The following is an 18,144-nucleotide window of genomic DNA, read 5'->3' as shown; positions in this document are numbered from 1 at the left end:
GATTATTTACATGAAGTTAGTGGGTTTATTTTTTTCATGATATCACTAAATGGACCAACCGTATTATCTGTGTAGACCTTCCCAGTAACAGGAAGGAAGGGCGCAGGGTAGAAGGGATGGAGGGAGAGAGGGAGGGAGAAAAGGAGGGAAGGTATTTCAACTCGCCCTAAAAAAAAAATAAGTAAAAAATGAAAATAAAAAAACGAACACATATTACTAAATTCTCTAGATTTTTCTTATATGACTACAAGGGGGAGCTGTGCTATTCGTGTATTATTTCCTCAGAATCTCTCTCTCTCTCTCTCTCTCTCTCTCTCTCTCTCTCTCTCTCTCTCTCTCTATCTATCTATCTATCTATCTATCTATCTATCTATCTATCTATCTATCTATCTATCTATCTATCTATTATCTATCTATCTATTATATATCTATCTATCAATTTATCTAACTATCTATCTATCTATCTATCTATCTATCTATCTATCTATCTATCTATCTATCTATCTATCAGTTTATCTTACTATCTATCTACCTCCCAATATGACCAACTGTTAGTAAAAGAAAAATTCATTAAAATCAAAATTGCCTTTACTCCCTAAGCTCACACACACACACACACACACACACACACACACACACACACACACACACACACACACACACACACACACACACACACACACACACACACACACAGGAGGCAGTAATTTGTTCCCAGACGGTCAGCAAGAATCTCCTTAGATCTACCCCATCAGTCACTCTTCTTTCATTTTGTTGTTGTTTTTCTTTCCTTTTTTTCTTTCACGTAATGGCAAGACTCAGTTTTTGCCGCTTGTTCCCCTGAGCGCCTCGAGGACTCTCTCTATCTCTTTCTCCCTCTATCTCTTTCTCTTTCTCTCTGTTTAGGCGTGACCGCGTCGTTTCTTGTCACTTCACGGTAAGAGGAAACTTTGTGCCGCTGATGGCGCAAAGTTAATAGGTTTCTTGTAGCTTGTCAAGGATAAGAAAATATACGTTCTTGTCCTTCTATTTTTATACATATTTTTTTATAGTGCAGTCTTTTAAGTGAAGTAGACTCTCTCTCTCTCTCTCTCTCTCTCTCTCTCTCTCTCTCTCTCTCTCTCTCTCTCTCTCTCTCTCTCTCTCTCTCTCTCTCTCTCTCTCTCTCTCTCTCTCTCTCTCTCTCTCTCTCTCGTACACACACAAATCGAGTAACATAATAGATAGTGAATGTTAGTTTTTCTCTACTCCTTCTCTTCTTCCTCCTCCTCCTCCTCCTCCTCCTCCTCCTCCTCCTCCTCCTCCTCCTCCTCCTCCTCCTCCTCCTCCTCCTCCTCTCCTCCTCCTTTTTCTCCTCTTCATTCTCTTCCTCTTACTCGCATACATTTTACAACTCGAATCCCACCCACCAAAAATAATGGAAAAAAATAAAATAAAATAAACAATAATAATAATAATAATAATGATAATAATAATAATAATAATAATAATAATAATAATAATAATAATAATAATAATAATGATAATAATAAGTCAAGGAAACAGGACAATCGAAACTCACCATTCTAAACCAGTAACTTATGAATGTTAATCCTCCACCAGTAACATTCTAATCAGGGGCTGAATTCACAGGAAAAAAAAAATGAACAACAGCAATCTCATAATGTTTTGTAATACTGGGAAACCGTACAATAAATGCCGCACTATGTGTAGTGATACGTTTAAAAGAATATAGGAAACTTGAATAATAATAGTAGTAATAATAAAGTATTATAAATAGTGTATTATTTATAAATGTTACGTTAGAAATATAAGCAAATAAGGAAATAGATTAGAAAGTAAAGTGACGGAGAGAATAAGAGGAGGGGGAATAAAAGAAAAGTGAAAGAGAAAGAGACAAAAAACAGAAGGGAATGTATGATATGAAGGTAGACATGTGAGAGAAGAAGGAGAAAAGCGTCAAGAATGGAAGATTGCAAAGAATTACAGGAAAAGAGAAAAAGAAAAAGTAGTTTAAAAAGTTTGAAAAGGGTCAGATAAATGATAATAACAGAAAAAGAAGAGAAGAGGAGGAGGAAGAATTGATAGAAAGCTAGGAGAGAGAAAGATTGGAAGACCAGAGAGAGAGAGAGAGAGAGAGAGAGAGAGAGAGAGAGAGAGGTGGGGAAGGGAAAACTAACTAGATTCATTCTGTCGGTTTTCCCTCGGGCAGACAGACGCGGGAGCCTTAACTTCTTATCTCCGTCTGCAGGGAGGAAGAAAATGCCAGGAAAAAAAGCACAAAGTATACGGAGTTTTGTGTCGTGTAGAGAGAGAGAGAGAGAGAGAGAGAGAGAGAGAGAGAGAGAGAGAGAGAGAGAGAGAGAGAGTCAGATAAGGTGTAAAACAGGGAAAAGAAGAAAGAAAAGAGAAAATATAGAAAGATAAGAATCAAAAGATGAAGAAGAAAGAGGAAGAAAGGGAAAGAGAAAAAAAATAGAAATTTATGAATAGATAAAAAAGAGAAAAGGAAAAGATTAGAGAGAGAGAGAGAGAGAGAGAGAGAGAGAGAGAGAGAGAGAGAGAGAGAGAGAGAGAGAGAGAGAGAGAGAGAGAGAGAGAGAGAGAGAGAGAGAGAGAGAGAGATCCGAGACAACACCATGGCCTCTTGTCTGTCTTACTCTGCTCCTCTTGACTGATTAGCAAGACAGCGATGACGTTACGTTGATGAAAAGTTGCAAGGATATCGACGGTGCTGCTTGATCTCATACACACTTTGAATTTCTATCACAACCGTTTTCCAAGACCGTTTTCACCCCTTCAATACTGGGACACATTTTTACCTTGAGATTTGTGTGTGACTAGACCATTTTAATGACATTTGGAAAGGTTTATGCAGGTACGAAGATTAATTGCCGGAGTCGTCACTATTTCAAGCCTTCACATAAGTTGCTGAAGCTGTGTAAAGTCACTAAATAGTAAACGGAGTGAATATGGAGATGTGTCATAGTACTGTCGAGGTTAATGATTTTTCTTCTCTCTCTCTCTCTCTCTCTCTCTCTCTCTCTCTCTCTCTCTCTCTCTCTCTCTCTCTCTCTCTCTCTATCTATCTATCTATCTATCTATCTATCTATCTATCTATCTATCTCTTTCTCTCTCTCTCCTTTGCCAATGCAGGATTCCTTATCAAATCGTTACTAGAACCATGAAAATCGCCTTTAAATAAACACGTGACACTATTTAAACTAGAAAGAAGATAAGACACTTTAAAGTTTGAAAATACGCGACAATTTTTATTTAATCACTTGACGTACTTTGAGGTATATTCTGTCAAAACCAGAGAGAGAGAGAGAGAGAGAGAGAGAGAGAGAGAGAGAGAGAGAGAGAGAGAGAGAGAGAGAGAGAGAGAGAGAGTGTGGTAGAGTTTTTATCTTCGGAACTTCTACTTGGGTCTTCAGGTGCTGTGACCCGCCTATGGTGATAACCGGCTCTGCTCTGCCCTGCCCTACTGCTTCCATAGGGCATGGGGGGGGGGTAATGAAGGGCCAAGGAGCAGTGACTGGGGAGGGAGGGTAGGGGCTAGGGGTTAATGGTACCTTTTTTTCTTCTTCTTCTTCTTCTTCTTCTTCTTCTTCTTCTTCTTCTTCTATTCCTGTTGTTTCTTTGTTATGATAGCTTTCTCCTTATCTCTTTGTGCATTGTTCATATCTCTCTCTCTCTCTCTCTCTCTCTCTCTCTCTCTCTCTCTCTCTCTCTCTCTCTCTCTCTCTCTCTCTCTCTCTCTCTCTGTGTGTGTGTGTGTGTGTGTGTGTGTGTGTGTGTGTGTGTGTATTCAAGAGAGAGAGAGAGAGAGAGAGAGAGAGAGAGAGAGAGAGAGAGAGAGAGAGAGAGAGAGACTGGCAGATTGTTAAGCTTGTTTTCTTTGACTGTTTTTTTCCCGTGTTAATAATTTTCATTTTCATTTACCTATGGTATTATTTTACTTATTTCTTGTTTATTTGTTTATTTATTCTTTTCTATTTTTCATTTCTATTTTCATTTATTTCTTCTTGTGAACGTGAAATAAACTATGGTCTTATTTTTTTCTTTTCCTTTATAAATATGTCCTTCTAGAGTCTTTATTTTTGTTTTTTTCAGTCACTATTTTTGTTATTTCAGTATCTATGCATGATTAATTTGTTTTGTTTATTCCATGTACTACCAATAAAACTTTTCTTAAAGTGATGTGTAAATTATATGTTTTGTTGAATTTTCGTTATATTTTCTATTCCTTTTATTACGATTCGTTATAGTTCTTTTCATAGAATGTGTCGCTTCGTTTTCCTTCTCACTTCCTTCTCTTTCCTTGTCACCGTTACGTTTGCTCGGTTTTCTCTATTTTTTGTCTCTCTTGCCACTTCTTTATCCCCTTGAGCACCATGACGTGTTTCTATATTCATTTTGCTTACTATTTGCTGATTTTATACCGCTTCGGAAACGTATGTGGAGGATTAAAATAGTGAAGACTTTGGCCATTAATCTTTTGACCTCCATATACCCTCCTTAATGTAAATGAAATGGTCTAATCGTACACAAATTTCAAGATAAAAATGCGTTCCAGTATTGAAAAGGTTAAGTGTTATTCTTATCTGTTTATTTCTTATCTTTCCGTTCTCTTGACGTGTTTCCGCTCTCCTCTAAAACGTTTACTCTATCAGTATAAAATATTTTCCATTTTAATATTTTTCATATCTTATATCTAATAAAACGTGCTTAGTTTTTATTATTATGTGGTGAAACGTAATGTACATTTTTTATGTTTTTCCTCTCAACTCTCTTATCTCGTTCCTGTTTCCGTTCGCGATTCTTATTTTCTCTCTCTCTTTTCTTTATCTTGTTTATGATATTTTTGCATTGTTCGTATTTAGTACATCTATTATTACGTATTCAATTCATTTATGCATATTTATCCCATTGTTTTTTCTTTCCTTTTCTGAACTCGATATGAAAGTTTCATGATACACTTATCCCCTCATTTGGATTAACACTTTTGACTGTATGGGGAGTGACCTTACAGTGGCCCCTTTTTATTATTATTTTTATTATGATCCATCTTTTCTCCTTCTTTTTCTTTCCTTTTCTAAATTCGAAATGGAGTTTTTAACCCCTTGAGTTTCCATATTCATTCTGCTTACTATTCCGTGACTTTATACAGTTTCAGAAACAATGGGTGATCAAAATAGTGAAAACTTTGTCCATTAATCTTCATGACGCGTTTTTATATTCATTCTGCTTACTATCTAGTGATTTTATACAGCTTCAGAAACTTATGTGTGGATTGAAATAGTGAAGACTATGGCCTCTAATCTTCTGACCTACATAGACCCTTCCTAATGTCAATAAAATGGTTTAATCGCACACAAATTTGAAGGTAGAAATGTGTCCTGTCAATGAAGATTTTAAGACACACTTGTCCTCTCCTTTGGAATAACACTTTTGACTGTATGGAGATCGGCATTACAGTAGACCATTTTTTATTCCTATTTTTCTGTTATTTTTGTGTCCCTTTTTCGTCACCAAATCTAGAAAACAAATAGGAAAACTCGTCTTCCTCGCATTCCCCATCGCCTTGTGCCTTTTTATTCTTATTTTCAAGCATTTTCCTCCATCAGGCGGCTCATCCATCATAGGCACGCTCCTGGCCGCTGCTCCTTCAAAGGCCGTGTCCCTCCTACTCTTCCTTCTCCTTCTCACATTTTCCTTCTTTCACACACGCCCTTCCTCGTGTATTTCTTCCTCCAAGCGCTCTTCTCTTTCTTCACTATTTTCTTTTATTCTTTTTACCTCTGTGAATGGTATCTGTCTGTCTGTCTGTCTGTCTGTCTGTCTGTCTGTCTCTCTCTCTCTCTCTCTCTCTCTCTCTCTCTCTCTCTCTCTCTCTCTCTCTCTCTCTCTCTCTCTCTCTCTCTCTGAACACAGTTTTTATTTATTATTGTATTCGTTTAATTTATTTTATTTCATATCTTCTTCTTCTTCTTCTTCTTCTTCTCCTTCATCTTCTCCTTCTTCTTCTTCTTCTTCTTCTTCTTCTTCTTCTTCTTCTTCTTCTTCTTCTTCTTCTTCTTCTTCTTCTACCTCCTCCTGCTCCTCCTCCTCCTTCCTCCTCCTCCTCCTCCTCCTCCTCCTCCTCTGGTGCTCTGGAATCTATTTTCCTCCCTCCCTCCATCAGGCAAGAACAAAGTAACATCATTATAAGTTTGTTGAGCCGACGCACTTTCAGTAAAAAAAAAAAAAAAAATGCATCTTTCTCTTTACTCTTTAATCAATGCCCGGCGATTGCTTTCTTCCAAGTTTACGAAATGAGTACGTATTCTCTCTCTCTCTCTCTCTCTCTCTCTCTCTCTCTCTCTCTCTCTCTCTCTCTCTCTCTTTATTTATACCAATTTATATAGATATACAGAGTTTTTGTACATTATACATTAAATACTTAGTACATTATTAGGCTAAAGAAGTCACAGTTAATGCCTTCTATCCGAAAGCCTGCTCTCTCTCTCTCTCTCTCTCTCTCTCTCTCTCTCTCTCTCTCTCTCTCTCTCTCTCTCTCTCTCTCTCGTCAGTCAGTGTTGTCAATAGAGGGGAGATAACTCATGTATGCGTTAATTAAGCACAAACTTCCCAGTCGCCCTTGAAGTATTAATGGTAATGATAAGAGTAAATAACGATGATGCATAGCTGTAGTAGTAGTAGTAATAGTAGTAGTAGTAGTAGTAATAGTAGTAGTAGTAGTAGTAATAATAATAGTAGTAGTAGTAGTAGTAGTAGTAGTAGTAGTAGTAGTAGTAGTAGTAGTAGTAGTAGTAGTAGTAGTAGTAGTAGTAGTAGTAGTAGTAGTAGTAGTAGTAGTAGTAGTAGTAGTAGTAGTAGTAGTAGTAGTAGTAGTAGTAGTAACAACAGCAACAATAATAACAACAACAACAACAACAACAACAACAACAACAACAACAACAACAACAACAACAACAACAATCCTCCCGCTTTCCTTGAGCTATTCTCGAGGCTTGCACTACACATCGAGGAGAGGAGAGGAGAGGAGAGGAGAGGAGAGGAGAGCAGAGGATGATGGGAAGAGAGAGGAGAGACGCCGCGACGCCTAGAAAGCCTCTAGTAATGAAGGTAAAAATTGCAAATTGCCAAATGCGGGTTGTTTTGAACCGAAAATTTCCTTCATGAATGTTGGGCAAAGTGTGGGCTGAGGGGATTTGATGGGTGGAGGAGGAGGAGGAGGAGGAGGAGGAGAAGGAGGAGAGAAAAGGGTTAGAGAGGGAGGGGAAGGGTGTGGAAGAGAGAGAAGAGAAGGAGGAGGAAAGAGGATAGAAAGGAAAAAAAGGAAGTTGAAGTGTAGGAAGAAAAGGACAGCGAAACGTAAAGGATAGAGAGAGGAAGGGGGGAGGATAACAGTGCATAAAGGAAAAAGGGAAATGAAAAATCGAAGTTTAGTAAAAGTAAGAAAAAAAATAATATAAAAGCGTCCATGACAACACACACACACACACACACACACACACACACACACACACACACACACACACACACACACACACACACACCATATCTTGTCATTGCCTGAGAGAGAAAGATAAACAAGCAGACAGACAGACAGAGACAGACAGACAGAGAGATACGCCTCTAGCACAGTACATCTGTGGCAAAGATATCACGGGCCAATGACCTGATAGACCTCCTCCTCGGGTTCCTCTTAGCGTCTTTGTTGATGTTAGCGCCACCAGACCTTCTTTTGACGCACCGCCCTTCCCTTGCACGATTACGACAAGAGGACAGATGATAGCTAAGGAAGGTATTAGTAAGTAGGAGAATAAAGGAAGGAAGAGTTTGTAGGTGGAAGAGAGATATGGTGGGAAGTATGGTTGGTTTGAGATCGAGGAATAGAGAGTTGTAGACAAAGGGAAAGGTTGAGAGAGTGTTCAGATGTGAGGGACACGTAGAGGGTAAGGGGATAAGAAGTTTATTATATATTTTGCAGTGGGAATATAATGTAAGGTATGACTAGTGATTGATGTCTGGTAATTTTATGTATTTGAAACAGGTAGTGATGTACAGTGATATATTGCGTTGTTGTTTTGTTTTTTTGTTTACTTTCATGTTTCATCTTTATCTTTCCTTTCTTTTTTTCATTTTTTCACATTAGGATTTTTTTTTGGGGGGGCTTTTTGTTCTTTTCCTATGATATTATTTTTCCTATCTTCTTTTCTTACCCTTCTCTTTCTTCCTCTTTTCCTTTCTTTCCCTTCAGGATTCCTTTTGTTCAGTACCTTTCCTTTCCTTGAGTTTTCCTATTCTTTTCCTTTCCTTTCCTCGTTTCTCCTACATCTCTTTCTTCTTATTTTCCTTTCTTTCACTCCAGCAATCCCTTTAATGAGTCCACTTCCCTTCCTTTCTTTTTCCTTCTATTCTATTACCTTTTCTTTCCTTTATCTTTCCCTTCCCTTCGCCTCCTCCTCCTCCTCGTCCTCCTCCCGCCACCTCTAGTTATTAATTGTTTGCACACAGTTTAGAGTGTTTGATGAGTGCGGCAATGGAATTAATCACCAGCCGAGGACATTATCACGGGGAGCAATAACATGATAACGATTTGTTGATGGCTAACTGCAACAATGATACCTCTGTTCGCCCTCACTCTTGTTGTTGTTATTATTATTGTTAGTTTTAATGTGATTGTTGTTGTTGGTGGTGGTGGTGTGGTGATGGTAGTGGTGGTGGTGGTGTTGTTATTTTTGTTATTTTTTATGTTGGTGGTGGTAGTAGTAGTAGTAGTAGTAGTAGTAGTAGTAGTAGTAGTAGTAGTAGTAGTAGTAGTAGTAGTAGTAGTAGTAGTAGTAGTAGTAGTAACAGTAAAAGTGGTGGTGGTGGTGGTGGTGGGTAGGGGTTGTAGTAGTGACAGAAGTAGCAGTAGTAATAACAGTGAAATAAAGGGAAAAGATGAAATAGTAATAGTAGTAGTAGTAGTAGTAGTAGTAGTAGTAGTAGTAGTAGTAGTAGTAGTGGCAGCAGCAGCAGCAGCAGCAGCAGCAGCAGTAGTAGTAGTAGTAGTAGTAGTAGTAGTAGTAGTAGTAGTAGTAGTAGTAGTAGTAATAGTAGTAATTGTAGTATTAATAGTGATAGTAGTAGTAGTAGTAGTAGTAGTAGTAGTAGTAGTAGTAGCAGTAGCAGCAGTAGTAACAGTAGAAGAAACAGCAGCACTACCAGCAGCAGTAGCAGTATGGAAACGAGATTAATGCGACTGATAGGTAACAAGAAACAAACGTGGAATTGATATATAATTTATGTATTGAATATGTTTGTTTGCTATCGTTGTTTTCGTTGTCTCTGTTGTTGCTGTTGATGGTGGTGGTGGTGATGGTGGTGGTGGTGATGGTGATGGTGGTGGTGGTGGTGGTGGTGTTCTTGTCGTCGTCTTTGTTGTTATTCTCATTGTTGGTGTTGTCGTTGTTGTTGTTGTTGTTGCTGCTGCTACTGCTGTTTGTTAGTGTTCGGCCATTTATCATCGCAAAAGTGTTTCTCGTTAATTACGTCTGCCAGTGAGTGAGAGAAGAGAGAGAGAGAGAGAGAGAGAGAGAGAGCACCTCGATGCTAGCCACCACCAAGGAAGAAGAGGAACATAAATATTTTTTTTCATATGTGTGTGTGTGTGTGTGTGTGTGTGTGTGTGTGTGTGTGTGTGTGTGTGTGTGTGTGTGTGTGTGTGTGTGTGTGTGTGTGTGTGTGTGTGTGTGTGTGTGTGCGCGCGCGCGTGCGTGTGTGTGTTCTCTCCTAGCGCTTTGATATGAAGTTAAAAAGAAATAGTTTTGTGCTGTTTTCATACTTTTGGTATTCTATATACGCACAGGTAGACAGTAATGATTTTATATTTGTTTTTCGCTCCATTATCTGTGACTGAGAGTTTTATACATACTCATTTCATAACTCCCTTTCAGCAGAACAGTCCCTCCTTAGACCACGTAGCATTAAATAGGCCAAATTCCATCTGAATTATCTCTGGCATTGAAATGAAAATTGACTAAATAAACAAATATACAAAAACAATAAAATATCCTCATAAATATCAACAGGATTTATTGTTTTGTTTATTTTCAGCTGCAGGGATGAGGAAGTGAGGAGAGAGGGAAGGGAAGGGAGTGGGTGGAGGGAGAGGGTGTGGGGGAGGGAACAGTAGCTGGTTGGGAAAGGGAAAAGGGGCGAGAGACAGAGGATAGAGAAATTGAAGCTGAATGAGAGAGGAAAGGGAGAGAAGAGGAAAGGAAATAGCTCATAGAAAAGGAGAGAAATAAAAGGCAGGAAAAAGAGAGGTGGAAAGGAGAAATGAGAGAGAAATAGCAGATAAACAACTTGATACACCTTCATATAACGTTGTAAATACCAATAATCCTTATTAGTAATGCAAACATATTAATTTGCTTTTGGAGTCATGAAAATAATCTTGAAAATTTTAATAACACCCTTGTAAAAACTTGAAACACAGATATAAACCCTGAGAAAGCCCTTGTAAACCTTTGAAAATATATTATAGACCTTTAACTTAACCTTGTGAACTCTTAACATGCATAGGAGTAACGCAAACATCATAGAATACCACTCCAATCTCGAAATCAGCTCTTAAAACTGGGAGACTTTACCGTAGAGTTAGTGAAATGTGGCACTCTCTCACCGTAGACTTTTATCGTCACGCCGGGCCAAAAGGAAGATATTCGTTAAAATTACCCCGTATACTTTCCTGTATATATCAAGTGTGACTATTTATGATTCTACAACTATTGCTACTTCCACCACCACCACCACCATTACTACTACTGCTATTACTACTGGTACTACCACTTCTATTACCACCATTTCTAGAACTACCACCATTTCTACTACTATCACTACTACCACTTCTACTGATACTACTACTACTGCTGCTGCTACTACTACTACTACTGCTACTACTACTACTACTACCTCTACTACTACTACTGCTGCTGCTGCTGCTGCTACTACTGCTGCTGCTGCTACTGCTGCTGCTGCTACTGCTACTGCTACTGCTGCTACTGCTACTGCTACTACTGCTGCTGCTGCTACTACTGCTACTGCTACTACTGCTACTACTGCTGCTACTACTACTACTACTACTACTACAACTACTACTACTACTACTACTACTACTACTACTACAACTACTACTACTACAACTACCACTACTACAACTACTACCACTACTACAACTACTACCACTCTGTGTATTGCATCAATCTTAATATTGCTAAGGTTTGTTGCTGCAGTTTCGATTAGTTCCTCAAGTTCCTAAAGTTCCTCCGTACCACCTCTCCTTGAGAAAATATTCGCTTACGTGTTGAGAGAGAGTAGCAATGATAACAGAATCAGCAGCAACAACAACAACAACAACAACAACAACAACAACAACAACAACAACAACATCATCATCGTGCTTCACACTGGTTCAGAGCTTCAGTGTCGCTCCGCCCCCTTTCCTCGCCCCGAATCGTACCAAAAAGCTTCACTGACACGATTTTTAGTCACACGAGAGTTTAAATCACCGCCATTAAAGACCTATTTAACGTAATTAGGCGTAGAGGAGATTAAGAAAATGAAAATTCACTCGCCGAATCTAGTTTTTTTCTTCCCTTTTTTTTCATTTAGAGGCGTGTGTGTTGGGATAAAGATAGTAATCGCTGCGGCAGCGTGTTAAGGGGTGATTACTCCTTCTCTTCACTAATGGATTGATTCACGGTAGGTTGTGCTAGAGAGGAAATTTGTCAATAGAAGCAACGTGGTGTCTATTTCATGAAACAAGGAAATGATTCTTGAGACAGCCCCAACAAATTGAAAAAGTTTTTTTTTCTTTTTTCATGTTTCTTTTTCTGTGTTTATGAGGTTTACTACTTACATATACTTCCTTCGACCCTTCCATGTATTGCTGCCTCACTGAATCTCTTCCTCTTTATCTTTTCATTACGAAGAAATGAAGTAGTGAAGCTGTACATTGTACAGCAATTAGAATTTAGGTACAACTGCTTTCAGAATTATGAGTGTTAATGTTAATTGCTTTTGAATTCACAAGTAAACAGTAACAATGTTTCGAAAGATTCTAATCAAATGCTTTAAAAACACAAACAACCAATGACAAAGATTACAAAGTATTACACAGGAAGATAAACATCAATTGATTTTTAAATTCTATAGCATACATCTTGGCATTACAATTCATTAATTAAGCTCCTGCCAGATGAGACTAATTAAGTGGCTTGTATTCTGCACTGGGAGTGAAGGCTCGGCCAGGAAGCAGTGTTGCCTCAGCATCGTGTTTACATCGCGCGGCGGAGTGTAGCAAGCGCCGCGCCGTGTCGTCATTAGCGGCGTCCCGGGAATCTCGTGGCCGCCGGCGAAGTGGAAGCTAATAGCAATAGTCGAAAAGCACAACGTTGTTCTTGAGAAAGGCTACCTGCAGTACAGTTATTCAAGGCTGTTCCAGTCTGCTGTGCTTGTAACCTTCGCCTATGAATGAAGTTCAGTTTAATGTATTTGAATGTATACAAATTCTTTCCTTATTAGAAGTAGGAAAGTATTTTTTTGCTACATGACTTTCTCTTTTTTTTATGTTCATATTTATGTTCTTTTTTTTTTTTTACCGATACTAGGGATAGAGACGTGTGTGTGTGTGTGTGTGTGTGTGTGTGTGTGTGTGTGTGTGTGTGTGTGTGTGTGTGTGTGTGTGTGTGTAGGGCCGTGCAATATGTTGAGGTTCTGCCAGCAATAGATACTTTCCATTTTATTTTTGTTTAACTTTTAATCTCTATAATCTCTTTTGAACAGTCTGGTGCAAGTTAAGAGTAGCGAGACACGTGACTCACCACAAGCAGCAAAACAAGTGATCAAGCAGTGCAAATTTTCCACTCCTGCAGTGGTTCTGTTCTCTCTGCGTTAAGTCACTTCTCCTATACGTATAGCTAACAGAAGACCCCAATTCTCCACGAGTGCAGCTTCTTCAACGCAGAGGCAAGCAATCACTGTTCTGCACTTTATTGCAAGCTTTGTAAATCGTAGACGAATAAAACTAGATGAAATGGTATCCAGCGTGCAGGAACAGAGAAAGCCGGACCTTCAAAATGTATAAACATCTATGAACTGTTTGAGGTTGTGTTATAGTTTTCTACATAATATCACTTTTATTCATTCGATCAATTAGGAGGTTAAGTTTATTCTTCCTCAATGCAAGATGTGAAATTCAGTCTTTACACTCCTCACGGACAAGGATGGTGGAAGTTGATGATGCTCTGATACATATATATATTGTGTCGGGAATAACTTTGTATACACGTGTCTCGTTTCTCGTTTGTCTATACAGCAGAGCGTGAGGGAAGCAAGGACCTGTGATTGATGCTTTGACAATTTTCTCACTCTTTTTCTTTTCTTTCTCTTGCTGTCTGTTTTTCAAGAGTTTTACAGATGCCTGGAGAGGGAAAACAGGCGGTGGCACGACGTTGTCTGTGCTGTGAAGGGAACATTTTAACAATTCCTTCAGTTTTTTGTCCTCTCTTCTTGATGGTACAGAGGTAGTGGTACAGTGCCTCTACTGCCGCCGCCGCCAAGGTACACACACACACACACACACACACACACACACACACACACACACACACACACACACACACACACACACACACGCTCGTTATATGTCTGGTAATTGCTTTCGTCTAGCCTCCATTTTTCAGTTTATGCCTAAATGGTTCTCAGACGACGAATAAAATGTGTGTGAGAGAGAGAGAGAGAGAGAGAGAGAGAGAGAGAGAGAGAGAGAGAGAGAGAGAGAGAGAGAGGGAAAGGGAAAGGGAGAGGGAGAGGGAGAGGTGTATGTACATCACTAATGCGCGCAACGATCTCCTTCCTTCTTTATGGCACTGTACTGTAATTGCATAATAAGTGACCAAAGCTTCACCATTCTCGTCTCTGAACTCCTCGCTCACTCATTCCTTCACCGCCCAATTTCCTCCGTTCTCTGACCTTCGCAGCCTGCATGGTGACCGCAAATAATACAGTGTCATCCCGCTACTGGTCTTTTTTCTACTTCTAATCCCAAACAATACTAAGGAGACAGAGAGACAATGGGAGACAAACTCAGGAAGCAACAAGGCACTTCACGCCCCGAGAAGATTTCCGAAACGAGCACATCAGTCCAGTATTCCGTCCATAAGTATCAGCATTACGAGGAATTTGAGAAAGTGTTACGACCGCCCCATTTCTTGAAGATCTTGCAGTCGCCGCCCTTGCTTGATTCGTATCCAGAAATGCTTTGTCCTTTCTTACGCTCGAATATTTTGGAAGTGGGTAGAGATGGTTTGCCGGGTTCTATAATGAGTGTTTTCCCCGTTAATGATGTAGAAATAGTGCTAAAGGAAGTGATGGACATAAGCTTGTCTATCTGCACCTCAGACTTCACTGACAATTGATCCATGTACTGATAGCTCCTGACTTGATCAACTAGCTAGCTCTCCTAAACATGTCAGAGAGAGAGAGAGAGAGAGAGAGAGAGAGAGAGAGAGAGAGAGAATAAAAATAGCGAAAAGAAATGTTTGCTGTCTCTCTCTCTCTCTCTCTCTCTCTCTCTCTCTCTCTCTCTCTCTCATTTCTTTATTGCGTGAGAATTTGCATTTCCTTCGTGTTCCTTTCCATTCCATCACCACCACCACCACTACCACTACCACCACCACCACCACCACTTCCTCTTGCATTGATTTGTCAATGGGTGACATAAAAAAGTAGTTTAATAATTTATCTATCATATAGGCTTTCTTTAGTCTAACTTAAAAGTGCCACGTTTTTCTTTTCATTTTTAACCGCTTTCTTTGATTTTTTTATTGCCTAACTTAAATTAAAGGGAGATTTTCTTAAAAGATCTTTTTTTTCAGTCTTTCTTAAAAGTGTTACATTTCTTTTACTTTTTAACATTAATTTAAAGTTTTCACTGGTAATGAGTATAAAAAGGTGACCCTCTTAGTACAGTTTTTTTTTTTTTTTTTGTGGGGATCTAAGTCAAGTTGTCTGTGATTTCCTTATCATTTTCTTTGAATATTTAATGGGTGACGTGTATAAAATGGTTATTTTTTACTACAACTTTTGTTTTTGTTTTTTTTCTGCCTTAAAAATGTTACGTTTTCTTTGATTTTTACAGTTTGCTTTGATTATTTCCTATCTTCTTTTAAGAGGGAGGTATCAAGACATTTCCTCCCTAATTTTGGCTAACGCTTTTCTTTTTTCTGGAGAACCAACAACCAAGTGGGCTTTTTTTTTTTTTGTGTGTGTGTTTTTGCCCTTGTCTGGCCCTCTGTCCTATATAAAAAAATAATGACGTCTAGGTAGTGGGTAAGATATATCATTATTCTACTATTTCTCTCTCTCTCTCTCTCTCTCTCTCTCTCTCTCTTAGACTAGTTTGGTTGCATTCCAGGATTCCAGTTTTCAGTATTCCAGTCCTGAGAAATTCCAAGATTCCAGTTTCAAGAAATTCTAAGATTCCAGTCTTGGGATTTTTTTGAGGATTACAGTCTCGAGAGGTTCCAGGATTCCCGCTTTATGATCTTTCGGGATTCCAGATTTGTTGCATTCCAGGATTCTCCATTTTTTGTATTCCATGATTCCAGTGTTTTGTTTTGTTTTGTATTCCAGGATACCAGTTTTGAGAAATTCCTAGATTCCTAATTTTTCTGTCCTGGTGTTCTTGTTAGTGGTGGTGGTAGTAACAGTAGCAGTAGTAGTAGTAGTAGTAGTAGTAGTAGTAGTAGTAGTAGTAGTAGTAGTATGGTGGTGGTAGTAGTAGTAGTAGTAGTAGTAGTAATAGTAGTAGTATCATTCTTTTCTATATGTATTTTTCTATCTATAAATTTTCAACCATCAATATATGTATTATTTTATCATTGGTGTCATTAAAAGACAAAAAAAAAAGTTAATTTACATCTTCCTTCCTCTATCTTTCTACTTATTTATCTATCTACATATCTATCTATCTACCTACATTACTTATTTATCACTTGTATTTACTTTATCGTTACTTATCCACTTTACTTACCTCTGCTTCTAATCTTCTCTGAAACACCTTTGCTTTGAACCTCCACTATATTCAAAAGGCTCTAGTCAAAGTTACACACCCTTTCCAGCTTCTCTTTATGCCTATAGAGACCGATTAACACCATTTCTACGTTAATAACACAAGAAATCCTCTTGAGAATGCGTCTGTTAATCTCTGTGGCATTTAAAAACAGTCGTAGGGTGAGCGAGTGAAGCAGGTTCTCTCTCTGCTTCACTCCGCGCTTTGTTTTCCATTTCATTTGAGTCACTCTAGCTTCCCTCCCCGAGCTGCGAGGAGGCAAACATTCTTTGTTTTCGTCATGGTTGCTAGTGGCGGAAAGATAGACCCAGGAGAGATGCAGGTAACAGTGTAGGGACTGTCATACACACATATAAGACTGGTATGTATTGAAAACGAAGGGAGGAGAGAGAAGTGTGTGTGTGTGTGTGTGTGTGTGTTCGCCATAATGTTGTTTGGTGTATATTCTGAGGTTTCTTTATTAAATTTTAAGTGTGTAATATCCACTACTATTAAAACATTGTTTACTGGGAGTTATTAGTGTATTCACGGGTGTTTTCAGGGAATTTTAAGGGTTTAACTAGGCAAGTGTTGCTTAACGAGGGTAATGATTGTTTGATAGAATTAATGACACGTTAACAAAGTCTCATTGAAATTATTTATTTTTTTCGAGTGTTTTTGTGGTTCCTGTGATAGGTTAAGTCTAGCACACACACACGGTAGATCAGTGGTTACAGCGCTGGTTTCACAAGCCAGAGGACCGGGGATATTTGGGTGTGTCTCCTTTCACGTGTAGTCCCTGTTCACCTAGCAGTGAGTAGGTACGAGATGTAAATCGAGGAGTTGTGACCTTGTTGTCGTGTGGTGTGTGCCTGGTCTCAGGCCTATCCAAAGATCGGAAATAATGAGCTCTGAGCTCGCTCCGTTGGGTAACGTCTGGCTGTCTCGTCAGAGACTGCAGCAGATCAAACAGTGAAACTCTCTCTCTCTCTCTCTCTCTCTCTCTCTCTCTCTCTGAGTGTTTTTATGGTTCCGGTGATAGGTTGACAAGTCTAGCACTAGATTAACAAGTTTTCGTGGAAGTTATTGGAGTCTTTTTCAGAGTGTTTCAGTGATTCCAGTGATAGTTTGACAAGCCTAGCAATAGTTTAACTAGTTCTCGTGAAAGTTGCCTGATTTGTGAGGATGTGTCCATGTTTTAATTAACGGTTTAACAATGGGTGGTATTTCAACAAGCTTAGTGGCAGTTCAGCAAGCTCTAGTGAAAGTGACGTGGGTTTGCAAGACTAATGAAAGCTCATTCGACTCATTCGATATTTTCAAGGTTCTAGTGATGTTTGTCACTAGTAGGGAAATAAACATCCATAAACAAGCTACTGAAATGTATCATTATGCAGTTTTTTTTTATGATTATATGACTAGTTTTCCTTCTCTTTCCTTTGCGGCACCCTCCATTCTTCCTTCTCTCCGTTTCTTGTTTTCCTTCTCTTTCCTTTGCGGCGCCCTCCATTCTTCCTTCTCTCCGTTTCTTGTTTTCCTTCTCTTTCCTTTGCGGCGCCCTCCATTCTTCCTTCTCTCCCTATTTCTATTTCCTTCCACACAGGTTAGGGTGACACACAGCAAGGTGCGGCGGCTGTACAGGGTGGTGGTGGTGGCTGCCAAGGGTGCAGACTTTGCCCTTATGTACTACCTCCACAACCATCGATCCGCCTCCACCACGCGCTGCACGGGGGAACCACACTGCCTCTCCACTATCCTCACCTCAACTCTCCATGTGGTGCCAAAGCATCGACTTATCTTCCTGCCCTTAGAGGTGACTTGGTTCATTAACTCTCCATTTCACTGTCACCTCACTATCATTTGTTGTTCTTTATCACTTCACTATCATCTCACCATTACATCACTGCTTGGACAATATATCGCTCACTCACACTATTTCACCGTCACTCACTATTCATGGGTTCTCACTATTCCTCACCCTTCACCACCTCACCATCACCTCTTACTGGCCCTTCACTATCATTTATCACCTC

General features: G+C 39.2%; 1 protein-coding gene across 9 annotated transcripts in view; it reads left to right on the top strand.

Annotated features, from left to right (window-relative positions):
* Positions 1-18,144, top strand: part of LOC123505209 — a 42,488-nt gene that overhangs the window by 4,760 nt on the left and 19,584 nt on the right. For 5 of the 9 annotated variants that reach the window (XM_045256384.1, XM_045256383.1, XM_045256381.1 and 2 more), the window contains exon 2: positions 17,715-17,924. In XM_045256384.1, coding sequence (XP_045112319.1) covers positions 17,715-17,924 — 210 coding nt within the window. Of the gene's footprint in view, positions 1-16,100; positions 16,494-17,714; positions 17,925-18,144 lie in introns of those variants that run through there. The other 4 variants (XM_045256386.1, XR_006675093.1, XR_006675092.1 and 1 more) reach the window with 4 other exon arrangements.

This window comes from Portunus trituberculatus, chromosome 17 (genome assembly GCF_017591435.1).
Source record: "Portunus trituberculatus isolate SZX2019 chromosome 17, ASM1759143v1, whole genome shotgun sequence".
NCBI lineage: Eukaryota > Metazoa > Arthropoda > Malacostraca > Decapoda > Portunidae > Portunus > Portunus trituberculatus.
This window is presented reverse-complemented; position numbering and strand designations above follow the sequence as displayed.